This window comes from Alosa pseudoharengus, unplaced genomic scaffold, assembly GCF_046254945.1.
Source record: "Alosa pseudoharengus isolate Yale_2024_CS ecotype anadromous, Long Island Sound unplaced genomic scaffold, YU_APseudo_1.1 YU_APseudo_1.1_scf_7, whole genome shotgun sequence".
In the NCBI taxonomy this organism is placed as follows: Eukaryota; Metazoa; Chordata; class Actinopteri; order Clupeiformes; family Clupeidae; genus Alosa; species Alosa pseudoharengus.
The window spans coordinates 6,952,230-6,974,784 of record NW_027468859.1 but is presented as its reverse complement, the minus strand read 5'-3'; the positions used below and the strand labels follow the sequence as shown (position 1 = coordinate 6,974,784).

General features: G+C 41.4%; 1 protein-coding gene and 1 long non-coding RNA gene across 4 annotated transcripts; both read left to right on the top strand.

Moving 5' to 3' along the window:
* The first annotated feature begins 404 nt into the window (after window positions 1-404).
* LOC143110467 (C-C motif chemokine 4 homolog) lies at window positions 405-19,557 on the top strand. Of its 3 annotated transcripts, none has more exons than XM_076273371.1 (3): window positions 405-553; window positions 1,288-1,399; window positions 1,484-1,876. In XM_076273371.1, exons 1-3 carry the CDS (start codon window positions 484-486, stop codon window positions 1,599-1,601), a joined length of 300 nt encoding a protein of 99 aa, XP_076129486.1. In that variant the 5' UTR covers window positions 405-483; the 3' UTR covers window positions 1,602-1,876. The 3 variants fall into 3 exon arrangements, with proteins under 3 accessions (XP_076129486.1, XP_076129488.1, XP_076129487.1); XM_076273373.1 differs by lacking the exons at window positions 1,288-1,399; window positions 1,484-1,876 and adding exons at window positions 18,981-19,092; window positions 19,201-19,557 and having other exon boundaries at window positions 429-553; XM_076273372.1 differs by lacking the exons at window positions 405-553; window positions 1,288-1,399; window positions 1,484-1,876 and adding exons at window positions 18,531-18,699; window positions 18,981-19,092; window positions 19,201-19,557.
* Window positions 3,795-4,833, top strand: LOC143110469 (uncharacterized). The gene is made up of 3 exons (XR_012984162.1): window positions 3,795-3,933; window positions 4,211-4,325; window positions 4,419-4,833. It is a non-coding gene; the product is annotated as an uncharacterized LOC143110469 (long non-coding RNA).
* Window positions 19,558-22,555: the final 2,998 nt, after the last annotated feature.

Sequence of the window (22,555 nt, the reverse complement as noted above, 5' to 3'; positions counted from 1 at the left end):
TGAATTAGTGCCTGGATTGAACAGCTAAGCTGTGTTGTATCAATAAGGCAGTATAAGTGATGTTATAAAGTTATTTGTAGATCTTTTTTGTGTTTGGCCATACCCTTTGATACTATATTACGTGACCAAGCAAGATTCAGACGCTGACTTGTGACAAAATAAGGTGACTTCCATGTGCTACAATGTTTCCGTCTTGGAGGGGGAGAAACAGGAAGCACACACACACACACACACACACACCTTGAAATTTCCCTCTCCCCCAACCCACAACCACGAACCCCTCCTCTTCCTCCCCCTCCTCCACCCCCCCGGTTGAAGTCACTTCTACCCTAATGGCAGGAAAAGTGATTTTTTTTTTGTTGCATATAGGGGAAAGTGGGCCGTCTTAAGCGGTAATATAAACCACAAGACAGCAAAGGCCATCAGTCAATCTGTGAACTTCTAGACACCTGAAGAAATCTGAAGACATCTGAAGACGTGAAGATGAAACTGTCCTGTGTTGTTGCTGTTGCTGTCCTTGTTCTGGCGCTCTGCTCCCAGGGACAAAGCCAGTGTAAGTTTGACATTTTTTTTTCTTAATTGTTCATAACTGTATCAGTATGTTTAACTATGGGAAAAGATTATAAATTGATCAGCAAAACACTGTTACCATTTAAAATGGTGTAGTATATTTTCAAATTGCAGAAATGTGGTGGTGTGTTCATGATTTCAGAAAGCAATAATCCATATGACACCATGGAGTAGATTCACCTTTCGCTACAAAACAAAACCCCTCAATTTCAGCCCTTATAAATGCCTTACTTTTGACCTTAAAACCTTTCTATAATTAAGTAGTTTTTAAGTAAAAATGTGCATTTATTAAGGGTCAATTAAAGAGAAAAGCCTACTGAATTTACCCCCCCCCCCCACACTCTTAATCAAGGAATCCCTGAATTAACACCCTAAAAATTACATTTTAAGATATACTTAAATTATCCCCCTAATCTCAACAAATAAAGAGAACCCCTGACTTGACACCTTTAAATGTAGATTAAGGGGTCACACCTTAACGTGGCATTTAAAGTCAAATTAAGGCCCTGTTTAACAAATTTAGGACCACTTAATTTAAATTAAGTGGTTTTGGTATGTTTTCAGGGGCAATTTAAGTTAAATTTTAGTACATTACATTTAATAGTGTTTGTGCGTGTGTGTATATTTATTTGTATGTTACTGTGCACACTCATGTCTGTGTCCTTACTGTATATGTTTAGTCTTTCAATTGTCTAACAATCTCAAATTCTATTTTAGCGAGCTTTGGACCAGATAAATGCTGTTTTAGTTATTACAGCAAGCCAATTCCACCTAGAGCCATAAAAGGCTACAACCGTACTCACCCCAGCTGCGCCAAACAGGCAGTGATGTAAGTATTTCTCACCCTACTTCCACTTACTTTTTCATTTTGTTGATGTTTGTTTGGTTCTCATACTGTTCTTTTTTCTCTAAGCCTCATCACTGTGAAAGGCAAAGAACTGTGCGCCAACCCAGAGGTCAAGGAAGTCCAGGAGATTATGGACAGAGTGGACGACCTGTTTGGTACCCCGGCCCCCATCCATTCCCGTTAACACGTGACCACAGACGACGTCCACCAGCCCTGCGCTCCATTCTGAGATGTCCATGTACACAGCACCTCAGAGTCACAGTGAATGTAACAACCTGTAACTCAGTTGCTTTGTTTTGCACAAAAATACTATTCTGTATTTTCTCCTTCATATTTCTGTAAGAGTGCCCTTTCAATATAAGGCCTATAGATAAATAAGTTTGAGTAATAAACCTGAGAATCACGCTTCTGTACAATATTACTCTGACCAGGTTTTAATAAATGTATTTTGGCTACATATCTCAGTTGCTGTGCTTAATTCCTTGTGTTACATTTACATTTATTTATTTATTTAGCAGACACTTTTAATCCAAAGTGATTTATGTCAATTATATTACAAGGGATTACACTGTCCCCAAAGCAAATTGGGGTTAAAGGTGCAGTCAGGGATTTCGTAAGAAGTAGCGTTTGTTTGTGTTTATGTTTACATTTATTAGCAGATGCTTTTGTGCAAATTTCTTTTTTATATATTTTAACCCAGGACTAAACAAAACATCTCACCCCTATCTTCAATCTTCCTGGAGTTTTCAAAACAAACTTTGTTTCCAGTTTTCGGAGCCTGGGCTGCCTACAGAGATCAGGTTTTATTTACAGTGTACTCACGGAATGGGCATCCAGCAGTTGTGAGGAGATGATTGCTGAATGTGGCAAACAATGGTATGGGCTTGAAAGTGCGTAAAATCCCTGACTGCACCTTTAAGTGCCTTGCTCAAGGGCACAACGGTGGAAGCCAGGAATTGAACCCACAACTTTTCATGCTACTGCATGCTAGCCCAGCTCCTTAACCACTACGTTACCATCGCCTTGCCAAAATGTTAATTTATTTAGCAGATGGTTTTATCCAAAGCGACTTACAACAATTATATTACAAGGGCCATTGTCCCCAGAACAACCTGGGGTTAAGTACCTTGCTCAACGGCACAATGGTGGCAGCCAGGAATCAAACCCACAACTTTTTCTGACTACGGCATGCTAGCCTAGGGTGACCAGACGTCCCGATTTAACCGGGACTGTCCCGATTTTGAGCTGCGTGTCCCGAGTCCCGACAAAAGCCTGTCGGGACGCTAAAATGTCCCGGTTTACACCAACCACTATTAAAGTGTCCCGGTTGTCAGAGATTACATAGCCAACATGGTCTTATTATAGCCCATTAACTAAACCCATGTAGAGAGACTGTAGCCTAAAGCCTAAGACTGTAGCCTAAAGCAGTCAATCGTAGCAGTCTGCATAATCTTTGCAACCAACATTACAATGTATCCGTAAACATTGTTGCAATGCCACTTCATATCTGCCTCGTTTTAACGGTTAGGCTACGCTACGAAAAGTCATCATTCTCAAAATGACTGAGTTGAATCATGCATGTCTGGATACCCTATGGTCACCCTATGCTAGCCCAGTCTTTAACCACTACGCTACCACTGCCCTGTTCACTCCTATATGTCTTTCATGTAGTGATACACACGTAGGTAACATAAGGCGACAGAAGAAAAATAACAATAAATTTCATCAGCAATAAATTTCAACACATCAGCAATGGTGGAGAGCAGTTGTTAGAAACTGCTCAATATCTAGTGTACCTGTGTGTCTCCTACACACACACACACACACACACACACACACACAGCACAACATCAGGGGTGTTAGTGATGTTACAAAACACATCATCAGAGCTTTTGAAAAAGTCTGGTATTACGTGCGTGTTTGTACATAGGCATAATTCTTCGTAAACATGACCTAAACAGAACTGGCAAGATCAGCAAAACAGTCATGGCGTGCTGTGTAGAGTCCTTTGTACATATTACAACCACTTACAATATGGGCAACTAATTCAAGGTGGTCAGAGTTAGGATGCATTATGCAGTGTGGATGGTGATTTTCAGGATACCATAATGCTAGGTTGTATCTGGTTGGTAGCACCTGTAGTCTGGCCAGTGAAAGAGACACACAGACACAGAGACACACAGGCACACACACACACACACACACACACACACACACACACACACACACATACAAGCATACAAACTGTTACTTAACACTTTGCCTCATGCCCTGACATTTTCCCCATTTTCCCCATCACCCACAACCACCAACCCCGATTTTTTTGCATAGGAGAGAGTGGGCCGTCCTAAGCGGTAGTATAAGCCACATGACAGCAAAGGCCATCAGTCAATGTGTGAACCTCTAGACACCTGCATCACCTCTGAAGACACCTGAAGACGTGAAGATGAAACTGTCCTGTGTTTTTGCTGTTGCTGTCCTTGTTCTGGCGCTCTGCTCCATGGGACAAAGCCAGAGTAAGTTTGGCAGATTGCTTTTCAGAATGTTTTCTTTATATGTTTTGCCGGAATTTATGTAAATTTACCGCAAAATGCCTAAATTAAAATATATGCAAAGAATGTTTGCAAAGAATTGTGGAAAGGTGCTCAGTTCATGTTTTCTGAAAGTAGCAGCAATATAATTTATTACACCAAATAGCTGATCCACCTGTCTGTAGGGATATGTACGGCACCTACATTTATTTATGTATTTATTTGTTTGTTTGTTTGATTGTTTGCTGAAATTCTATTTTAGGTGGTGGCACTGGACCAGATGAATGCTGTTTTAATTACTACAGCAAACCTGTTCCTCCCAAAGCCATAAAAGAATATAAAATGACCCATCAAAGCTGCCCCAAAAAGGGAGTGATGTGAGTATTTTTTCACCTCTAATAGGTCTTCCCAATTAAATTACTTTACATAACGTTATATCCTCATACTGTTCTTCTTTCTTTTTTTTTAAGTTTCATCACTATAAAGGATAAGACTATGTGTGTCAACCCGGAACTCGAGGAGATCAAGAAGATTATGGACACACTGCTGTTTGGTACTGAAGTCACCAGTTCTCATTAATGTGTGACCACCAGTGAGCTCCCTGCTACGCATGACTCCTCCGTGAGATGTCAGTGTATACTGCACCTCAGAGTTACAGTGGATATAATAGCCTTTAATTCAGCTGCTTTGTTTTACCCAAAAATATTCTGTATTTTCTCCTTTGAATTTCTGGAATAGTACCCTTTCAAGATGAGACCTATAGATAATAAGCTTGAGTAATAGACCTGAGAATCACTCTTCTGTACAATATTACTCTGGCCAGGTTTTAAATAAACATATAAATGTATTTTGGCTTTAAATAAATAAATGTATTTTGGCTGCCTATCTTAGTTTCTGTGCTTAATTCCTTGAGTTCACTCCTCTATTTTGTCCCCCATGTAGCGATGCACACTTGGCATATGTGATGCGTAGCTTGTACTGTAATTGACAGGGCGATGAAAGAAACACAACAATGAAGTTGGAGGACACATCAGCAATGGCTGTAGAGTAGTTGTTAGAAATTGCTAGTGCAACTGCACAACTTGATAATTGGCTTGCCTGTGTGTCTCCCTCGGGTGGAAATGAAACGTAAAAAAATTATAGGCCTATACTTTCATATCACAGTCACTTGCACCAGCATTTGTCTGGTGCTATTTTCCATCTCTGGTGTCTTAACATTACACAGTTCAACAATGACCACAGTGTGGACTGCTATCATATAGATAGTTACATTTATATCATACAAGTATCAAAGACATGGCCATTGTCTATTTAATATATTTTTTTAATTACATGTCACTAGTTTTTAACCAACTTCATTATTTGTCAGTACAGGCAAAGCCATTAGGTGCTACTACTGCACAGCTATTTGCAGCTATTTCCTGTATGTGAGAGAGGAGCATTTTGCTGCTGAGCTTTTGCCTGTGGCTGTGGTTTGTGGTTCTAACTCTGAGTGTAGATAGAGTAGTGTGAAGCCAAACAGACCTGGTAAAATTCATCAGAAGTGATGAAAAACAAAATTGTTTTCCTGATGTGGGTTTGTAACCACATGAAAATAGGCTCTTAACATAAATTTTCACTCTTGCATGTATCTATTTTGTTAGCAGTATTTGTGACTGATAGAGCCCGTTAGAGTCTGCCCAGACCTATGGCCCAGACTCAGAAGCTACTGTACATCGACAATGTTACATCTTCTGTCCAGGTGTGTGAGTTAAGGTTGATGTATCAGAGATGGTTGATGAATTATCTCTGTTATGATATAAAATTTTAACGTAATTTCGATCTCTTTGTATGTCTGGGCATGTGAAGAAATTGACAATAAAGCAGACTTTTGACTTTGAAAATGCATCCATTTTTGTCAATGTATGCAAAATTCCCTGTTCTGTAATAGCAAGTTATTTGCTAGTTTTGGATTAAAATACCATAATGGGCTTCCTAAGCAAGTACCCATGAAAATGATAAAGAACAAGGTTTTCACAGGGATCTCGTTGCTTTGATAGTTCATTTCACAGAGGTGAGGAGGCGCACTGGTATCTCCCTTCCTGCTGCTCACAGAGAGAAGTGCTGACACGTCAAGGCACCACAGTGAGAAGACCGTGTGTTAAAAATGGACTGCGATGAATGGCGTGACTTCGGATCCCACAAACCGACCGACACCAATGTAGCAATCTCTTAGACCTTTTCCACCAAGAGAGAACCAACTCTGTTGTGGTACATGCTCTAGATGTTAAAATGTTCAAAGCATTTCAACCAAAAACAATTTGGTTTGGAACCTGAAAAGTTAGTCGGTTAGCTGGCACCAGAAAATAACTGTTTTTTTCCTGTGAAACTGGAGTGGGCGTGTCATTCTGCAGTTGCAACCTCTGTCGATGACGCATCCTTGGTTCTGTTCGAAGTTGGTAGATAGCACCAAGATTCATAGCACTCTGAATGGAACCGGCTCTCTGTTGGCCCGGAAAATAAACCCCCAGGCAACTTTTTATTATATACAACACTTATTTATTTGGCTGACACCTTTGTCCAAAGTGACTTACAGAGGTCAGTTATTACATGGCCTGTCCCCCCGGAGCAACTTGAGGTTAAGTTCCTTGCTCAAGTGCCCAATGGTGGTAGCCGACAACCAGACCACAACTTCTCTTTTCTGCTGCATGTTAGCCCAGCTGTGTAGCCAATACACTACCACTGCTCTATGCCTTTTATTCAAACTCAACCTTAGACACTGATACAGCATGGCAGGATGGCATGGGCTTTAAAAAAAAAAAAATGGACACAGTGGGCAAGGGTGTCACATCATGCACCGAAACTTGGACACTAGGAGAATGATTCATAACATAAAGACTTAGATTTTTAACGGGGACAAAGGCTGAAAAATAGGCCTTAATGACATACTGCCCCAGAGCGAGATGTGTTTCAGGCGTGTGTTCTACACAGGATAAGCGGTCGCTCTAACCATATAACATTACACAAACAAGTGCTGTAGAATATTGATATATAGATAGATAGATAGATAGATAGATAGATAGATAAATAGATAGATACTTTATTGATCCCCAGGGGAAATTCAATTCATCCATATCTGATGTGTGCTGTACACTCCATCATCATCATCATCATCACCATCATCATCAACGACTCAGGGTCTATTCAGAAAACACAAAAATTGTCCGTAATAACACGCTGCCCCATAGAGATTCAAACTGTGGTTCACACCTGTGGCTCACATCACCTGAGTGGCTGCTCTAACCTCTTAACCCTCCTATTGTGTTCGTTTTAGGTTTAATAGTTTTGTGTTCCCGGTCAAAAATGACCGCTGCATTATAACTTGTTATAAATCCAGAGTAACAACACACATATTATCATGTAATGTTGTGATAGACCTTTGTATCAACTTGTGTTCTATTGGATATAACCAGTTTTGTACTTCCATTTGCTATTTATGGCCTGCAGGCCTCACTGACCTGAGCTCATGCAAGTCAGAAAGGGGACGATTCTATTGGGAAAAGGTTCCAGTGGGGGCTGGCATAGAAGCAAAGAGGGGGAGTGAGAGTGTGTTTGTGTGTGTGTTTTAATGTACAGAAGCACATACTGTATGCAGTCCATCTGATCAATAAGTATGTGCCTAGACTCAATTTTATACATTGACCATTTTCTCACCCATTCAATTCTAATGGCCGGCCATTTTTGACCAGAAATACACATGGGTGTTCTTAAGTTAAATAAAACACTCAAATTGTTATAAAATTATCAAAATTTGTTTTGTGTGTTCAGATGCCCTGTATTCAAGTCAAGGAGCCTCATGATGGTCTGAATAAGTTAACAATATTTTTGAGAGAAAATAATTGTCAATCAGTCACATTTGACCGCGAACACAACAGGAGGGTTAACATGTGCACTTATATGAAAGATAATCAATGTGGCAACAGCTGTATCCTTGTGATAAAATTTATTATAGTGATATATGTATGATATTTCATAGTGCAAGTTTTTCTGGTTTTTGCTTTCATGTCTCACTCATACTGTCTTACTCATACTAACTGGTATCAATACTTGTTGTTATACTAACTTACGGTATGTGTTACACCATATCTTAACCCTTTTAAGGTGTTCGGGTCTGTGGCGAATGTTGTCTTTCTGCACCTGCTATTCACACATAAAGTTACAAAATTGTTACATTTCAAGCATTTACACTGTTCTGATTACAGTAGGTTCTAAGAAATAAGCATATTTTTTTTACCTTGTTTATAACTGAATTACCTCATTTTCTCACAAAAAACGAAAATCATTAATGTGATCTCACTGGAGTAAATGGCAAGTATGAACCATAAATTATGTCTATATCATTATTGGTTGACCTAAAGTAAACATCTGATAAATTTTTTTACAGAAATTGTTATAGCTGTATTGATTTAAAAGCATAATAATGTGGTGGGTTCATCAGACCCGGGAATATGAACACCTTATAAGGGTTAAAGTGTTTGTAAAGTTTGGAGTAAAATAACCCTGGAAATACATATCTATGAAAGACAGATGTAGGTCACCCAACCACTTCCTCAAGGGCTTTAAAAAAATGAGTGTGCACTTTTTTCATTGCAAAAATGTATGTTTGTAGATAATATCATAGTGCCACTATTACATACTGTGCAATATATGGCCTAAACAGTGTAGTACTTTGCTAGGATGTAGTATACATGAGGTACTGAACCCTGATAGCAGTGATCAGTGAAATAGATTGACCTGTCCCAATGTTTTAGATCCTGTCTGGACTCCAAAGCTGTGCTGTGTTGTGCTGTGTTGTGCTGTGTCAGTGAGGTGGGCATAGACAGTATATGGCCATTTCCAGCTCTTGCGGACTAAACGTGATACATCATGGTGTGACCAAGCAAGGACACATGAGGTGTGGCAGAAGGTGATTTCCACGTGCTGCGGTGTTTCCATCTTGTAGTTGTGTCGACGAAGAGCTGCGTCAAAGATGAGGAGGGGGTAGAAACAGGAAGCTGGGCTGCTATGCAGGCACACATACACACTAGCACACTAACACATGTACACACACACACACGCGCACACACACACACACACACACACACACACACACACACACACACATACAAACTCCCTCTCACACACGCAAACACACATACATACATGCATACATACAGTACACACTAACACACACATACACACACACTCTCTCTTTCTCTCCTCACACACACATGTACTAATACACAAAACCACACACACCTACACACACACACACACACACTCCACAAACAGGCACACACGGAGTAACACGCACACACTCTAACACACAAACTCCCTCTCCCTCTTTCTCTCTCTCTCTCTCTCTCTCTCTCTCTCTTACACACAAATGCTCACACACCACACACCAACACTGTTTGGCCCCACTGTATCACCCTCCGATACCTCAACTATCCGCCCCTCCCCCCTCCACCACCTATAGTAATGTTGATGATGGAGTCTTTCTAATGGGCAGGGAATGTTCATTCTCTGCAAAGTGGGCTGTCCTACACACTAGCCTCTTCTGACACAAGCTGAGTTCAAAAGCCCCAGACAGTCAGTGTGAGACACACTTCTGGACACCTGCATCACCTCTGAGGACATCTGAAGACGTGAAGATGAAACTGTCCTGTGTTGTTGCTGTTGCTGTCCTTGTTCTGGCCCTCTGCTCCCAGGGACAAAGCCAGCGTAAGAGTGACATTATTATTTTTTTCTAAACTGTACATAATTGTTCATAATTGTGTACGTTTTACTACGGGGGCAGCCTAAGTGTGTGGCCTACTGGTTAGCGCTTCGGACTTGTAACCGGAGGGTTGCCGGTTCGAAACCTGACTAGTAGGAATGGCTGAAGTGCCCTTGAGCAAGGCACCTAACCCCTCACTGCTCCCCGAGTGCTGCTGTTGTAGCAGGCAGCTCACTGCGTCGGGATTAGTGCGTGCTTCACCTCACTGTGTGTTCACTGTGTGCTGAGTGTGTTTCACTAATTCACGGATTGGGATACATGCAGAGACCAAATTTCCAGTAATGTTCACATCTTTGCTTGTATTGGCATATACAGCATACATTTAGTCTTCTGACTGCCTAATAACACTCACATTTTATTTCAGATGTTGATGGACCGGATAAATGCTGTTTTAATTATTACAGCAAGCCATTTCCACCTCAAGCCATAATACGGTACTCATTTACTCACCCCAGCTGCACCACAAAGGCAGTGATGTAAGTATTTCTCACTTTACTAACAGTCCTACAGTACTTACCAAGTTACTTTTTCATTTTGTTGATGTTTGTTTGGTTCTCATACTGTTCTTGATTTTTTTTTTTTTAAGCCTCATCACAAGGAAGGGCAAAGAAGTGTGCGCCAACCCAGATGTCCAGAAAATCCAGGACATTATGGAGAAACTGGACGACCTGTTTGGTACCCCGGCCCCCACCGGTTCTCCTTAACTTGATACAAAAGTTGAAGTAGCTGTTCCTCAACGTTGCTTGGCAACCATTCAAATAGATGAAATGCTGTGCCTTTATTTTATGAAATCCTGCCAGAAAAGCAATTAGCCACTGAATTTAGAACAGCTGGGTTTAAGGCACTCCGCTAGCGCGCCGTGCCTAACAACGCCCCTTAGCTGTTCTAAATTCAGTGTAACCTACGGCCTCTCGGGGCTTATTGCTTAACTACTCTGCACCTCAGAGTTACAGTGAATGTAACAACCTTTAATTCAGCTGCTTTGTTTTGCACAAACATACTCTGTCTTTTCTGCTTTTGTATTTCTGGAAGAGTATCCGTTCAAGATGAGCCGTATAGATAAATAAGCTTGACTAATAAACCTGAGAATTCCTCTGTGCTTAATTCCTTGTGTTCACTGCTCTATTTTTGTCCCATGTACACACTTGGCATAATATGTTATGCGTAGCTCATAATGTAATTGACAGGGCGATGAAAGAAACACAACAATAAAGTTGGAGGACACATTAGCAATGACTGTAGAGTAGTTGTTAGAAATTCCTAGCTTGGAAATTCGCCAGATAATGTAGCCTACAACACAATATCTAGCAGCCACTGAGAAATAAATGGTAAAATTTATCAGCCACTCAATAGTAAATCATTATTCTGTGCCTGAAATCTCCCAGTCACCTCCATACTTTGCCAGAATTTGTCTGGTGCTACTTTCTCTCCCTGGAGTCTCACAGTTCGACAATAAGCCTATTTCACAGTGTCCAGGTGTCCGGCCTCGTTGATGTTAATGATGCCTTAATTGGCAGGGTAAAACGTCTTCCTGCTTTTGTCTTTCCTGTGGACTTTTCTTTTGCTGTCTATGGGACAGTGCTGTTCCACAGGAAGTTGATTTACACAGCGGGTGAAATGGGCTAATTACCACAGGATGGACTGCTGTTATATACTGTAAATAATTACATGTCACTACTACTAGGCTACTGCTGCACAGCTATTTGAAGCCAGTGGCCGTCTGGATTTTAGGTACATGCCAGAAAGGGTCGCTCGTCAAATGGGCCACTCAGAATGTTGCTTTAAGTAACTTTCTGTCAGCATGGCACAGAAATTCACGCACACTTTATGTACACACAGGCCCTACTAAACATTTCCCAACATCATCCATCAGAATTACCATCTCAATCTAGACAATCAATTTAAACTAATATCAACTTTTAGATTTTATCATAACATGACGGCTGACTGCTACTTATCCCATTCGCCTATCCTTTAGGCCTACATCACGGTCATGTGTTAGGGCCGTGTGTTGTTGCAAATGCCAGGGCCGTTTTTTGATCCCAGTCTGCCACTGTTTGCAGCTATTTCCTGTATGTGAGAGAAGAGCATTTTGCTGCTGACCTTTTGCTTGTGGCTGTGGTTTGTGGTTCTAACACTGAGTGTAGATAGAGTAGTGGGAAGCCAAACAGACCTGGTAAAATTCATCAGAACTGATGAAAAACAAAATTGTTTTCCTGGTTTTTAACATAACTTGCATGTACTGTAGCAACTAGGAAGCCTAGTCAAAGTATTTGTGACTGACATTCCATTATACTTGGAAGCTACATGCCTACCAGGTTACAAAATCTTCTGTGCAAGTGTCTGAGTAAAGGAACATGTCATGTTTTTTTCATGGTGTGAAAAAATACTTGGGTTTTAGTAATGATATATTTACTAGATGTCTGCCTCAAATTTACAAAGTGTCTGTTGAGAAATTTTGCGAAACTGGTTTCTCTTTACCTTGTATTGCACAGATTGTACCTAGGACTATAATCTAGTCATCTAGTCACTAGATAATGTGTGCATTCTTATCAACTAAAGGGTCTTAGCGACAAGTGTCGCTCAACAAAAACAATATTGTTGTCAACTCATGGCTTCCATATGTACAGTAGCAGGGCGAAGGAAGATATTGTATACAATAGTCGACTACGCCACCAGGGAGGGTTATGCCCTCCCAGGAACTAATTTAGAATCCTTTTGGACACACAGGTTCGTGACACTAGACAAGAGACATGGTTCTATAAAAATAATAAAGATAACTTATTGACACATAACACATACACTACATGGACTGCATTTCAACAAACAAACAGACATCCAACCACAGGACACAATTCACATATGGTACACACAGGGACCAGCTGCACTCAGTCACCCTATAGGCCCTAATAGGGTTACCATAACCTAGACGAGGACCAGGGCTGTGGGCTCACCACGGCAGCAAGAGGTTGACAGAAAGGGGAAGGTTCGGGCACAGCACACCAAATGTGAAAACACACAAGACACACGATGCACAGCAACTACTGTAAAAGGGACAGTGAGAGGACACCACCACCTGGAGATCAGCCTGCCACCCACTTTGGCCCAACAGCTCCTGTCCTGCACAGAGAGAGAAAGAGAAACAGGTCACTTTGGTTTTGGTTGGTGACAAGCACGAAAAACATGTACACACAATAAACAAACATTGGAGCAAGGGCTAATGCTGCCAATCACTTGCCCCCAACAGTAAGATCAAAGCACTACAAACACTACACAGCACACTCTGGAGGAGTAGGAACACAGTTCACGTATAAGACACAACAGTACTATGAAACCAGCAGCAGCAGGAAACAGGGTGACAGCATCAGGTGGCGTGGGAGCAGCAAGCTTGAAGATTGTCAACCACAAGTTCCGAGTTTGCTGAAGTACCGTTGTCCACTGCGTGTGGAGGAGGAGGGGCACGGCCACAGTTCTACACAGTTGACAAACAAGCAGGGAATTAGGGATGCTAGTGTAGCAGGGTACTGTACAGTAAGCAGGTCCTGCTCTCCCGCCCAGTCATTAGCCCTTTCACTGATGTATTGGCAGGCAGGTGCTTCCCATTCGAGCGCTCCTGCCTTTTTCCACTTCCGTGGACCTGATCATGGTGTTGTCGGTGAAATGCACTTGTTTGGCTAAGTAACTGGCGTCACCTCATCGCTGTTTTGCGTTAAGGAGTTGCGGCCGCTGGGCGATGTGATTTGTTCAGTTCGGAACAGGGCCGGCCCCTCGTTATGATTATATTCTGTGCAGCACGAAGGTAAGCTCCTGCATTCTGATGCTTGCCTACGGTGTAGGCCTACGCACATTTTTTATCACATAGTTATATGGACTAACTATACCATTTGTATTTTTATATGACACATTTTTATCATCGAAGAAGATTGGCCATTGGTGCATTGCCCACAGTCACCTAAGGGCTGCTGTTTTGTCTCTGGATGTTTCTTTTTTTGTGCAGTAATTGTATTTTGTGTCTTGTTATTTGTTTGTCTCAGTTCTGTCAAGAAAACAGGGGGCCTTAACGGGTGGTTAACAGTCTTAAAGCTGTAGTTGGCAAGTCTGACAGATTGAAGGGCCAACATTTTGAATGTTTACAACTCTCATGCCCCTCACCCACTACCACCGAGCACCTTGTCATCGAGTTTGTGCTCATCAGTGCGCACCAGACTGCACCAGACTGTGATTGACAGTCAGATCTCACACAGCCCTGCTCTGATTGGACCAGAAGAACCAGGAGCTGTGGATTTTTGCCAAACAAATAACAGGCTCTAGGTGGAGGTAGAAGTGCGGGTTTTTTTCTAAAACCGGCTGATTTATGTTGTTCTGTTGGGGCATAGTGTTGGTTTCAGTGAATATGATCCAAAACATCATGCCAACTGCAGCTTTAAAGTGGGGGAGTCTTGCATAAGCCTACTAGTTTCCCTGGTTTCACCTTGTGAATTTTCGTCATATGTTGCAGTGCGAGTGTGAGTTGTGTGTCATAACTTGTTTGCAGTGCAGTGTAAATTGCATGATCGATCTCTCTCTCTCTCTCTCTCTCTCTCTCTCTCTGTCTCTCTCTCTCTCTCTCTCTCTGTCTCTCTCTGTCTCTCTCTCTCTCAGTTCCACCAGTGATCAAGCCCCTGTCTTGTCTATTATGTCATGTTAAATCATGTATCTCCATTTTTATAATAACTATATATATTTTTCTAAAAGCACGTCTCTGCCCTGCATGTGTCGAACCTGTGTTGCCAATTAGCAAGGTTAATGTGAATTGGTGACTGTTACTTCCTAGTGGTAACAAATACCCTAGGTGGCGTAGTCAGCTACAACTTTCCCCTTTTGAATCTGCCACATTTTGGCGTACTGTCGGCAGGATTACACTTCATTAAGGTAGAGACGTGTAGCCTATTCTGTTTTTTTTCTTTTTGGGGCTTTGTGTGTGTGGTTGATGAGACAGGAGAGACGAAACAGCAGCCTTTGCTTCAGGTACCCCAAACCATCTGGGAGGTAGGTCAGGTTAGTATGTTCTATGAGTGTTGCCCCCCCTCCCAATCCCTCTCCCCATTTTGTACAGCGTGTGGCTCACTGCAGCGTTGTAGCCAGGGTAGCTTCCTACCTAGATGCCTTTGGGTCATGGGTCGCCATGAAGGCGATAGCCATTAGCGAGGCCTGGTCAAAGATTGTTAAGGCGGAGCAAGATATTTCATCAGGAGCCAAAGATATTTCATCAGGAGCCACTTCCGGAAACCCGGATCGCACGAGGGGGGGGGGGTCATACCTTAAGGTCCCCCTTAATTCAGAGCAGAGGCAGCGACTGCTCTATTGAAGTCTATTGCCATTGATCTTGGTTCTATACAGTTAAGAATGTGAATTTTGGGCATGTTTTCATGATCCTCAAATCCTTCTGAACATTTAAAGTACCTTTTTAGCATTTTCGAGCATTCCAGTCTGGAGAAAATCGACTTTATATCAGGTGTGCGCCAGTTATTTATTGCACTGCTGTTGGCCTGTTGCAACGTACGCTCATCAATACGTCATCGACACACCTCTTCATACAGACAGGATTCGATCCCCATTTTGTGCCCATAGTCATGAACTACAACAAAGTATCTTGCTCCGCCTTAACAATCTTTGGCCTGGTGTCATTGCCTTCCTGGTCCCCCCTCCCCTCCCCATTCTGTACAGTGTGTGGCTCACTGCAGCGTTATACCCAGGGTAGCTTCCTACCCTAGATGCCTTTGGGTCATGGGTTGCTATGAGGGCGATAGCCATTAGCGGGGCCTGGTGTCATTGCCTTCCTGGCGAGATATGTTTCAGGCATGTGTTCTTCACAGGATGAGTGGTCGCAATTTAAGAATTCTGATATTTATTCTGATGTGTGCTGTACACTCATCATTATCATCCTCATCATCATCGACTCAGGGCAGGGCTGTAGTCAAAAGTGGTTTGAGTGTCCAAGACCAGACCAAGTCCAAAGTTTTTCAAGTCCATGTCAAGACTGAGTCCAAAACGAGGCTGAAAAAACTAATTCTTAACACCACTTACCTATGTATGTAATTGTTTTCTGATCTACTTCTTTTTACACTGTTAGGTTATACTTCTTCACATAAAAGATGAGTTCTGTAATGTCAAGACACAGCCACAATGGGTGGATTTTGAATAAATTAAACATTTATTTTGTCTGATCATGGTCAGATAATCAATGATTTCTAATTTAGAAAAATAGATTTATTTTAAGCCCTGGACCAAGTAGAACATCTCACAAGATCAGTGGCCGAGGCCCAAATACCAGCGAGTACAAGACAAGTCCGAGTCAAGACCAAGACCGGATTCGAGTAGCCCTGAACAGCCCTGACGCAGGGTCCATTCAGAAAACACAGACAAGACAGACATGACATACACCATGCATTAAAAAGGAAAAGAAAAAAAGAGAACTAGTGTATACAGTAAAAGCAAGTGCAAATCATACTGTTCGCACACACTTTTCGGTAACACTTTACTTAACAGTATCGACATGAGAGAGTGAAATGATACTGTCATGACACTGTAATGACACATGAACTCTAACCTTAACCCTAATCCTAATCTCTAACCCTAATCCTAACCCTAACCTTAACCCTAACTCTAGACTAACCCTAACCCTAACCAGGCGCGCCTGCAGGTGTACGTCCGTACGCACTGTGCGTACCATCACTCAACAACGAGAGAAAATGTACCTTGTGTGTGTGTATATTCACACCATATTGGCCTACCATACCTTTCCAACTATGCACAGTATCCCATTAGTTGCATGCCATCAGGCTATTTACAATTTTCTATTAAGTAAAGTTAGTGAACACTTGTCAAAATTAACGCGCACACATGTTTGAGCAGGAGAGAATACGCACGCAGGCACGCATATACTTGTTTTCTTTGCTTTCTATATGGTTATCAGCACACAATGTTGAGCTAATTCACTAACTCAATACTCATCATGGATATCACAAGTTTAAACAACGAAAACAGAAAGGATGGAGGCAGCAAAGCTAGAGGAGCTATTCAAGATGGGCAAGAACAAGGTTGGCTAAGCAATTGGTGTGCTTGTCAGAACGACTGCATTACAGCTGTTTAAAGCCAGACGTTACAGTAGGCTACGCTATAACACAACTAAAGGTAGCTTTAGCCTGTATAGGGATGTATAAAGTTGCCCAAATGAATAGGTAATTGTAGACGCTGTTGCATTATTGCATGTGGATGTTGTTATGCTATGTATGCACAAACCTAAAGGAAAAATACTGTCCACGCGTGAACCTTTTTTTTTTTTCGGGGGGGGGGGGGGGGGGGGGGGTTAAGGGTGTGCGTACCATAGCATTAATTCCTGCAGGCGCCCCTGACCCTAACTTGTTATGACAAAAACCAAATAACACTTAATGACAAGCGTTATGTCATAAACGTTTGTGACTTGTTTATGACACATTCAAGACAGAGTCATGTCACTCTTATGTCAATACTGTCAAGTAAAGTGTAACCCACTTTTCTTTGCTTTTCATTGTTTTACCATTTACAATAAATTACTTTATTACCGATCCTGATTCACCTGTCAAGCTTTATTTGAGTTCAAAGAATCCAACAGCACCCAAATGAAAGGTAAGCAATGTGGCAAGTGTTTGTAAGATCCTTGTGATAAAATATATTATAGTGATATACAGTACGTATGGTTATGTGGGTCAAGCATTTCAAGTTTGTGCTTTGATGACTCACTCATACTCATAATACTTGTATGTGCATACTTATGTGTTACAACATATTTGTAAAGCTGGGAGTAAAATAACCCTGGAAATATGAAAGACAGATGTAGGTCACCTAACCACTTGTTAAGGGCTTTAAAACAATGTGTGCACTTTTTTCATTGCAGAAATGTATGTTTGTAGATAATATCATAGTGCCATTATTTATGCATACGGTGCAATATATTGCTGAAACAGTGTAGTACTGTTGGTATGATGTGGTATACGATGCATGAGGTACTGAACCCTGATAGCAGTGATCAGTGAAATAGATTGACCTGTCCCAATGTTTTAGATCCTGTCTGGACTCCAAAGCTGTGCTGTGTTGTGCTGTGTTGTGCTGTGTTGTGCTTTGTTGTGCTGTGTTGTGCTGTGTTGTGCTGTGTCAGTGAGGTGGGCATAGACAGTATATGGCCATTTCCAGCTCTTGCGGACTAAACGTGATACATCATGGTGTGACCAAGCAAGGACACATGAGGTGTGGCAGAAGGTGATTTCCACGTGCTGCTGTGTTTCCGTCTTGTAGTTGTTTCGACGAAGAGCTGCGTCAAAGATGAGGAGGGGGGTAGAAACAGGAAGCTGGGCTGCACATGCAGACACATGTGCATGTGCACACACACACACACACACACACACACACACACACACACTAGCACACAAAAACACACATACACACACTAGCCCACAAACACACATACACTAGCACACAAACACTCACACTAGCACACAAACACACACACACACACACACACACAAACAGACACATACACATACATACAAACACATACACATAACACATACACACTAACACACACACAAACTCTCTCTCTCTCTCTCTCACACACACACACACAAACTCTCTCTCTCTCACACACACACACACACACACACACATTGACATAGACATACACACACACACACAAACTCTCTCACACAAGCTTTGCCTCTTGCCCCAAAATATCACCCTCTGATGTGTCAACCCTGTCCTACACACTAGCCTCTTCTGACACAAGCTGAGTTCAAAAGCCCCAGACAGTCAGTGTGTGACACACTTCTGGACACCTGCATCACCTCTGAGGACCTCTGAAGACGTGAAGATGAAACTGTCCTGTGTTGTTGCTGTTGCTGTTCTTGTTCTGGCGCTCTGCTCCCAGGGACAAAGCCAGCGTAAGTTGGCAAATATTTTATTTTTCTAAATTGTTCAGTACTTGTGTTTAGCTAAACTATTATAAATTGATCAACACAATACTGTTTACATTTATAAATGTGTAGTATATTTCCAAATTGCATAAATGTGTGCTCATGATTTCAGAAAGCAATAATCCACTTGCGTGTGTGTATATATTTCTTTGTGTGTTACTGTGCATGCTCATAGTCTGTGCTTGTGAAGGCATGTACAGCATACATGTAGTCTTCTAATTGTCTAACAAACTGAAATTCTATTGTAGCGGCTGCTGGTCCAGATAAATGCTGTTTTAATTATTATGGCAAGACGATTCCAGCTAGAGCCATAAAAGAATATAAAGTCACCCACCCCAGCTGCCCCAAACGTGGTGTGATGTGAGTGTTTGCTTTGCTATCAGCATTTCTTGTTTTTTCTTCTTTTCTTCTTTCTTCTCGTTTTTTGATACTTACTTTGTCTTTATGTTGCTCTTGATTTTCTTTAAGCCTGATCACTATCAAGGGCAAAGAACTCTGCGCCAACCCAGAGGCCAAGCAAGTCCAGGACATTATGGAGAAACTGGACGACCTGTTTGGTACCCCGGCCCCCGGATCTCCTTAGCATGTGACCACAGACCAGCCCTAAGCTCCCTGCTATGCTCACCTCCGCCCTGAGACATCAGTGTACACAGCAGCTCAAAAGAGTCACAGCGAATGTAACAACCTGTAACTCAAATGCTTTGTTTTGCACAAAAATACTCTTTTTTTAATTGCTGGGCAGCACAGAAAGACCTGCACATTAGTAAGCTTGTAGAAACTTCTGTATTCCTCTTCAGTTTATATAAATAAATCTATTTTACAATATCTTTGGCCTTTGTGGATTCCTTTTGGATTTCTGTTTATTCATAATCCTGTGATGCATGCTGAGGTGATACAGGACAGGTGCCAAAGGTAATGCATATTTTAATTGTTGGGACAAAGGAAGAAACATTTTTCCAAACATACATGAAAAATTGAGTCACTATAGCTTGAACCAGCGACCTCTTTATCTGTCTGTATCATGTAGGTGCTATTTCTGCACAGCTGCATTTCCTGTTAGTAGAGCACTTTGCTGTTCATTCGCACAAAGTGGTTTGTGGTTTTAACTGGGTCTTGTGGGTGTACATAGTGTGAAGCCAAAGAGATCATTTAAAAGCTTATCAGAGCTTATGACAAAAACTATGTTTGTGATGTGGGATTTTACAAACCATGTGAAGAAAAAGATTCTCACTCCTGCCTGTATGTGTTTTATTTTCAACAGGTACTAATCAAAGTATTTGTGCCCGAGAGAGATTACTTTTAGAATGCTCTCAAGTTGAGAAGCACATCTATACTTACACTTTTTGTCTGACTTCTTGTGTCACAAGAAAGTCACACAAAATCACAAGTGTTTGAAAAAGCACAATAAAGATCATCATGGTGTGAGGAATCACATAGGTTTCACCAGGGCATCAATAGCAGTATTAGGTGCGTGCTCAGAGCGAATGTGACGCTGCACTAATAAATTATTTCAATGCACGGCCACCTGCACACTGTCTTTTAGGTCAGACCACACCACTACACTCACCCAATCAAATTGCCCTGTACACGGGCAGTAGCGCCCTCTAGAGGCTCAGAGGTGCAGGAGCTGAGCTCCCTCTAGCTGCTCCACAGAAATTCAGACCCCGTTTCCAGTTTCAGACCGTTTCCGTTCCCCGTTTCAGACCCCGTTTCGTGATGATTTAAGGTTTATTATTTTTGTTTATTTTTTTTGCTGAATATTTATTGATCATTACCTCAGGCTTACCAAATGTTGCAGTGTGAGTTTGTGGTCCTGACTTATCTCTGTGACACATAATGTGGCAAAGCCTAGATGACACCTGCATTCTCATATCTCCAACAAAAACCTACATACATATCTTATAGTTTTTTTCTGAATGCTTAAACGCTAACCATGATTCTTATAGCACAATTTCTAAAACTATTAATTTAACAAAACCACTCACTGAGTTTGAAAACTAAAAGCACAAACACTGCTTTGCACTCAGTTTGCAATTTTGTAACACACACTTTGCAAAACTGTAGGTACAATCCACTGCACAGCACTCTTTTTGCAGAACTGTAAACATAACTCTGCTTTACACTCAATGTCCAAATGATCAACACACACAACTAGCAAAACTATACACATGTATGCCTATTATTTACACTATTTTGCCAACTGTCTGGCACACTGTCGCATCATGAAAACTGTTTTAGATAATTAGTTCATTTTGCAATCAGCCTAAGCAGTGTAAATAAGCCACAGGCAAGCTGTCCGTGTGGAGTACAATGGAGGGAGCAGGAAGAGTAAGAAGAGTGAGAATTAGAGGAGGCCTAGGAAGAGGGCGTGGAGGTGAAGAAGTAGGAGGAAGAGGAGGAGGAAGAGGACGCAGAGGTAAAGAAGTGAGAGGCAGAGGACAACAAGGACAAGGAGGTGAAGTTAGAGGAAGAGGACAAGGAGGAGCAAGAGGAAGATGAGGAGGAGGAAGAGGAAGGGTAAGAAGAGGAAGGAATAGCCCTTTTACAGGCAACAAAAATCAGGCATCATGTCAGGCCTGCGGCATTCCAGAATATATTTCCCCGGTGCCTTGGACTAGAGGACATTGCATGTGATGTAGACACAATTTTGAGAGATACGACATGTTATAGACTGATTTTTTTTTTCTCAGTAAAATTGCTATTTTGTGTTTTGACTTGTGTTTGTTTTGATGTGTGTAAATAAACACCAATACTTGAAGTTTGGATCCCTGTATGTTTACAGAACTATGACAAAAGTATGACCTCAAACTGACATAGCCTACCTTGTGCACAGAGAAAGCAAAAGCCAGGTGTGTTTTTTATTCATACCATCAGTGTGTAGTTGGCATATAGATAGATAGATAGATAGATACTTTATTGATCCCTAGGGGAAATTCAAGGTCTCAGCAGCATACATACAACACAAACACATTCTTTAACATCAGAAAGAGTAATTAAAGTATATAATATAAAAACACAACTAAGCAATAAGGACAGTAGAAGATAAAGAATATGCTAAATATACTAAAATACAAATTATACTAACTAACACTTAATACAATATATAAAAATATACTAAAATACAAATGACAAAAATACAAATGATACTAACACTTAATCTAAGTCATTCTAAAAACAGTATCCACATAGTGGTGATTAATCAATCAGAGGCGCTTGCAATGACTGAGGCAGGGACTGAGCCTGTGATTCTCTGTGCATAAGATATGGTAAGGTGCTCTAAGGTGCTCTGTGCGAATGAGTGTCATGGTGGTAGTGTAATGGTGATAGTGGTAGTGGTCATGGTGATAGTGCAAATGAGTAAGTCCAACAGTGCAACAATGCAGAAGTATTGTGTGCTTATTATTGTGATGGCTTGTGTTTACTGTTTGATACACCATTTTTATGAAGGTGTGAAGAGTTAAACAAGGTGTGATGACAATCTAAGATGATAATATGTGTTACTATGGATTTCTAACAAGTCTTAATGCAAAACTAGTAAACATGAAACAAACACAACAGGACAGGAGGGCTAATAGCCAGCATATATCCATCCCTTTTATGTATCTCTTGCTGCATCCAGATACAAATCCATGGTCGGAGGCATACAATGTTGACCTTTGACCCCATGACTGTGAGCACTGTAGCATTGATAATGAGTAAATATTTACTGTAAATGCGGTTCAAAATCCCTAATCATGTGTAGGAAGTAGCCCGCTTTCGAACAATATTTAATCATGAACCTATGCGACCCTGATCTTTGACACCTGTGACTTTGAGTAAGTGA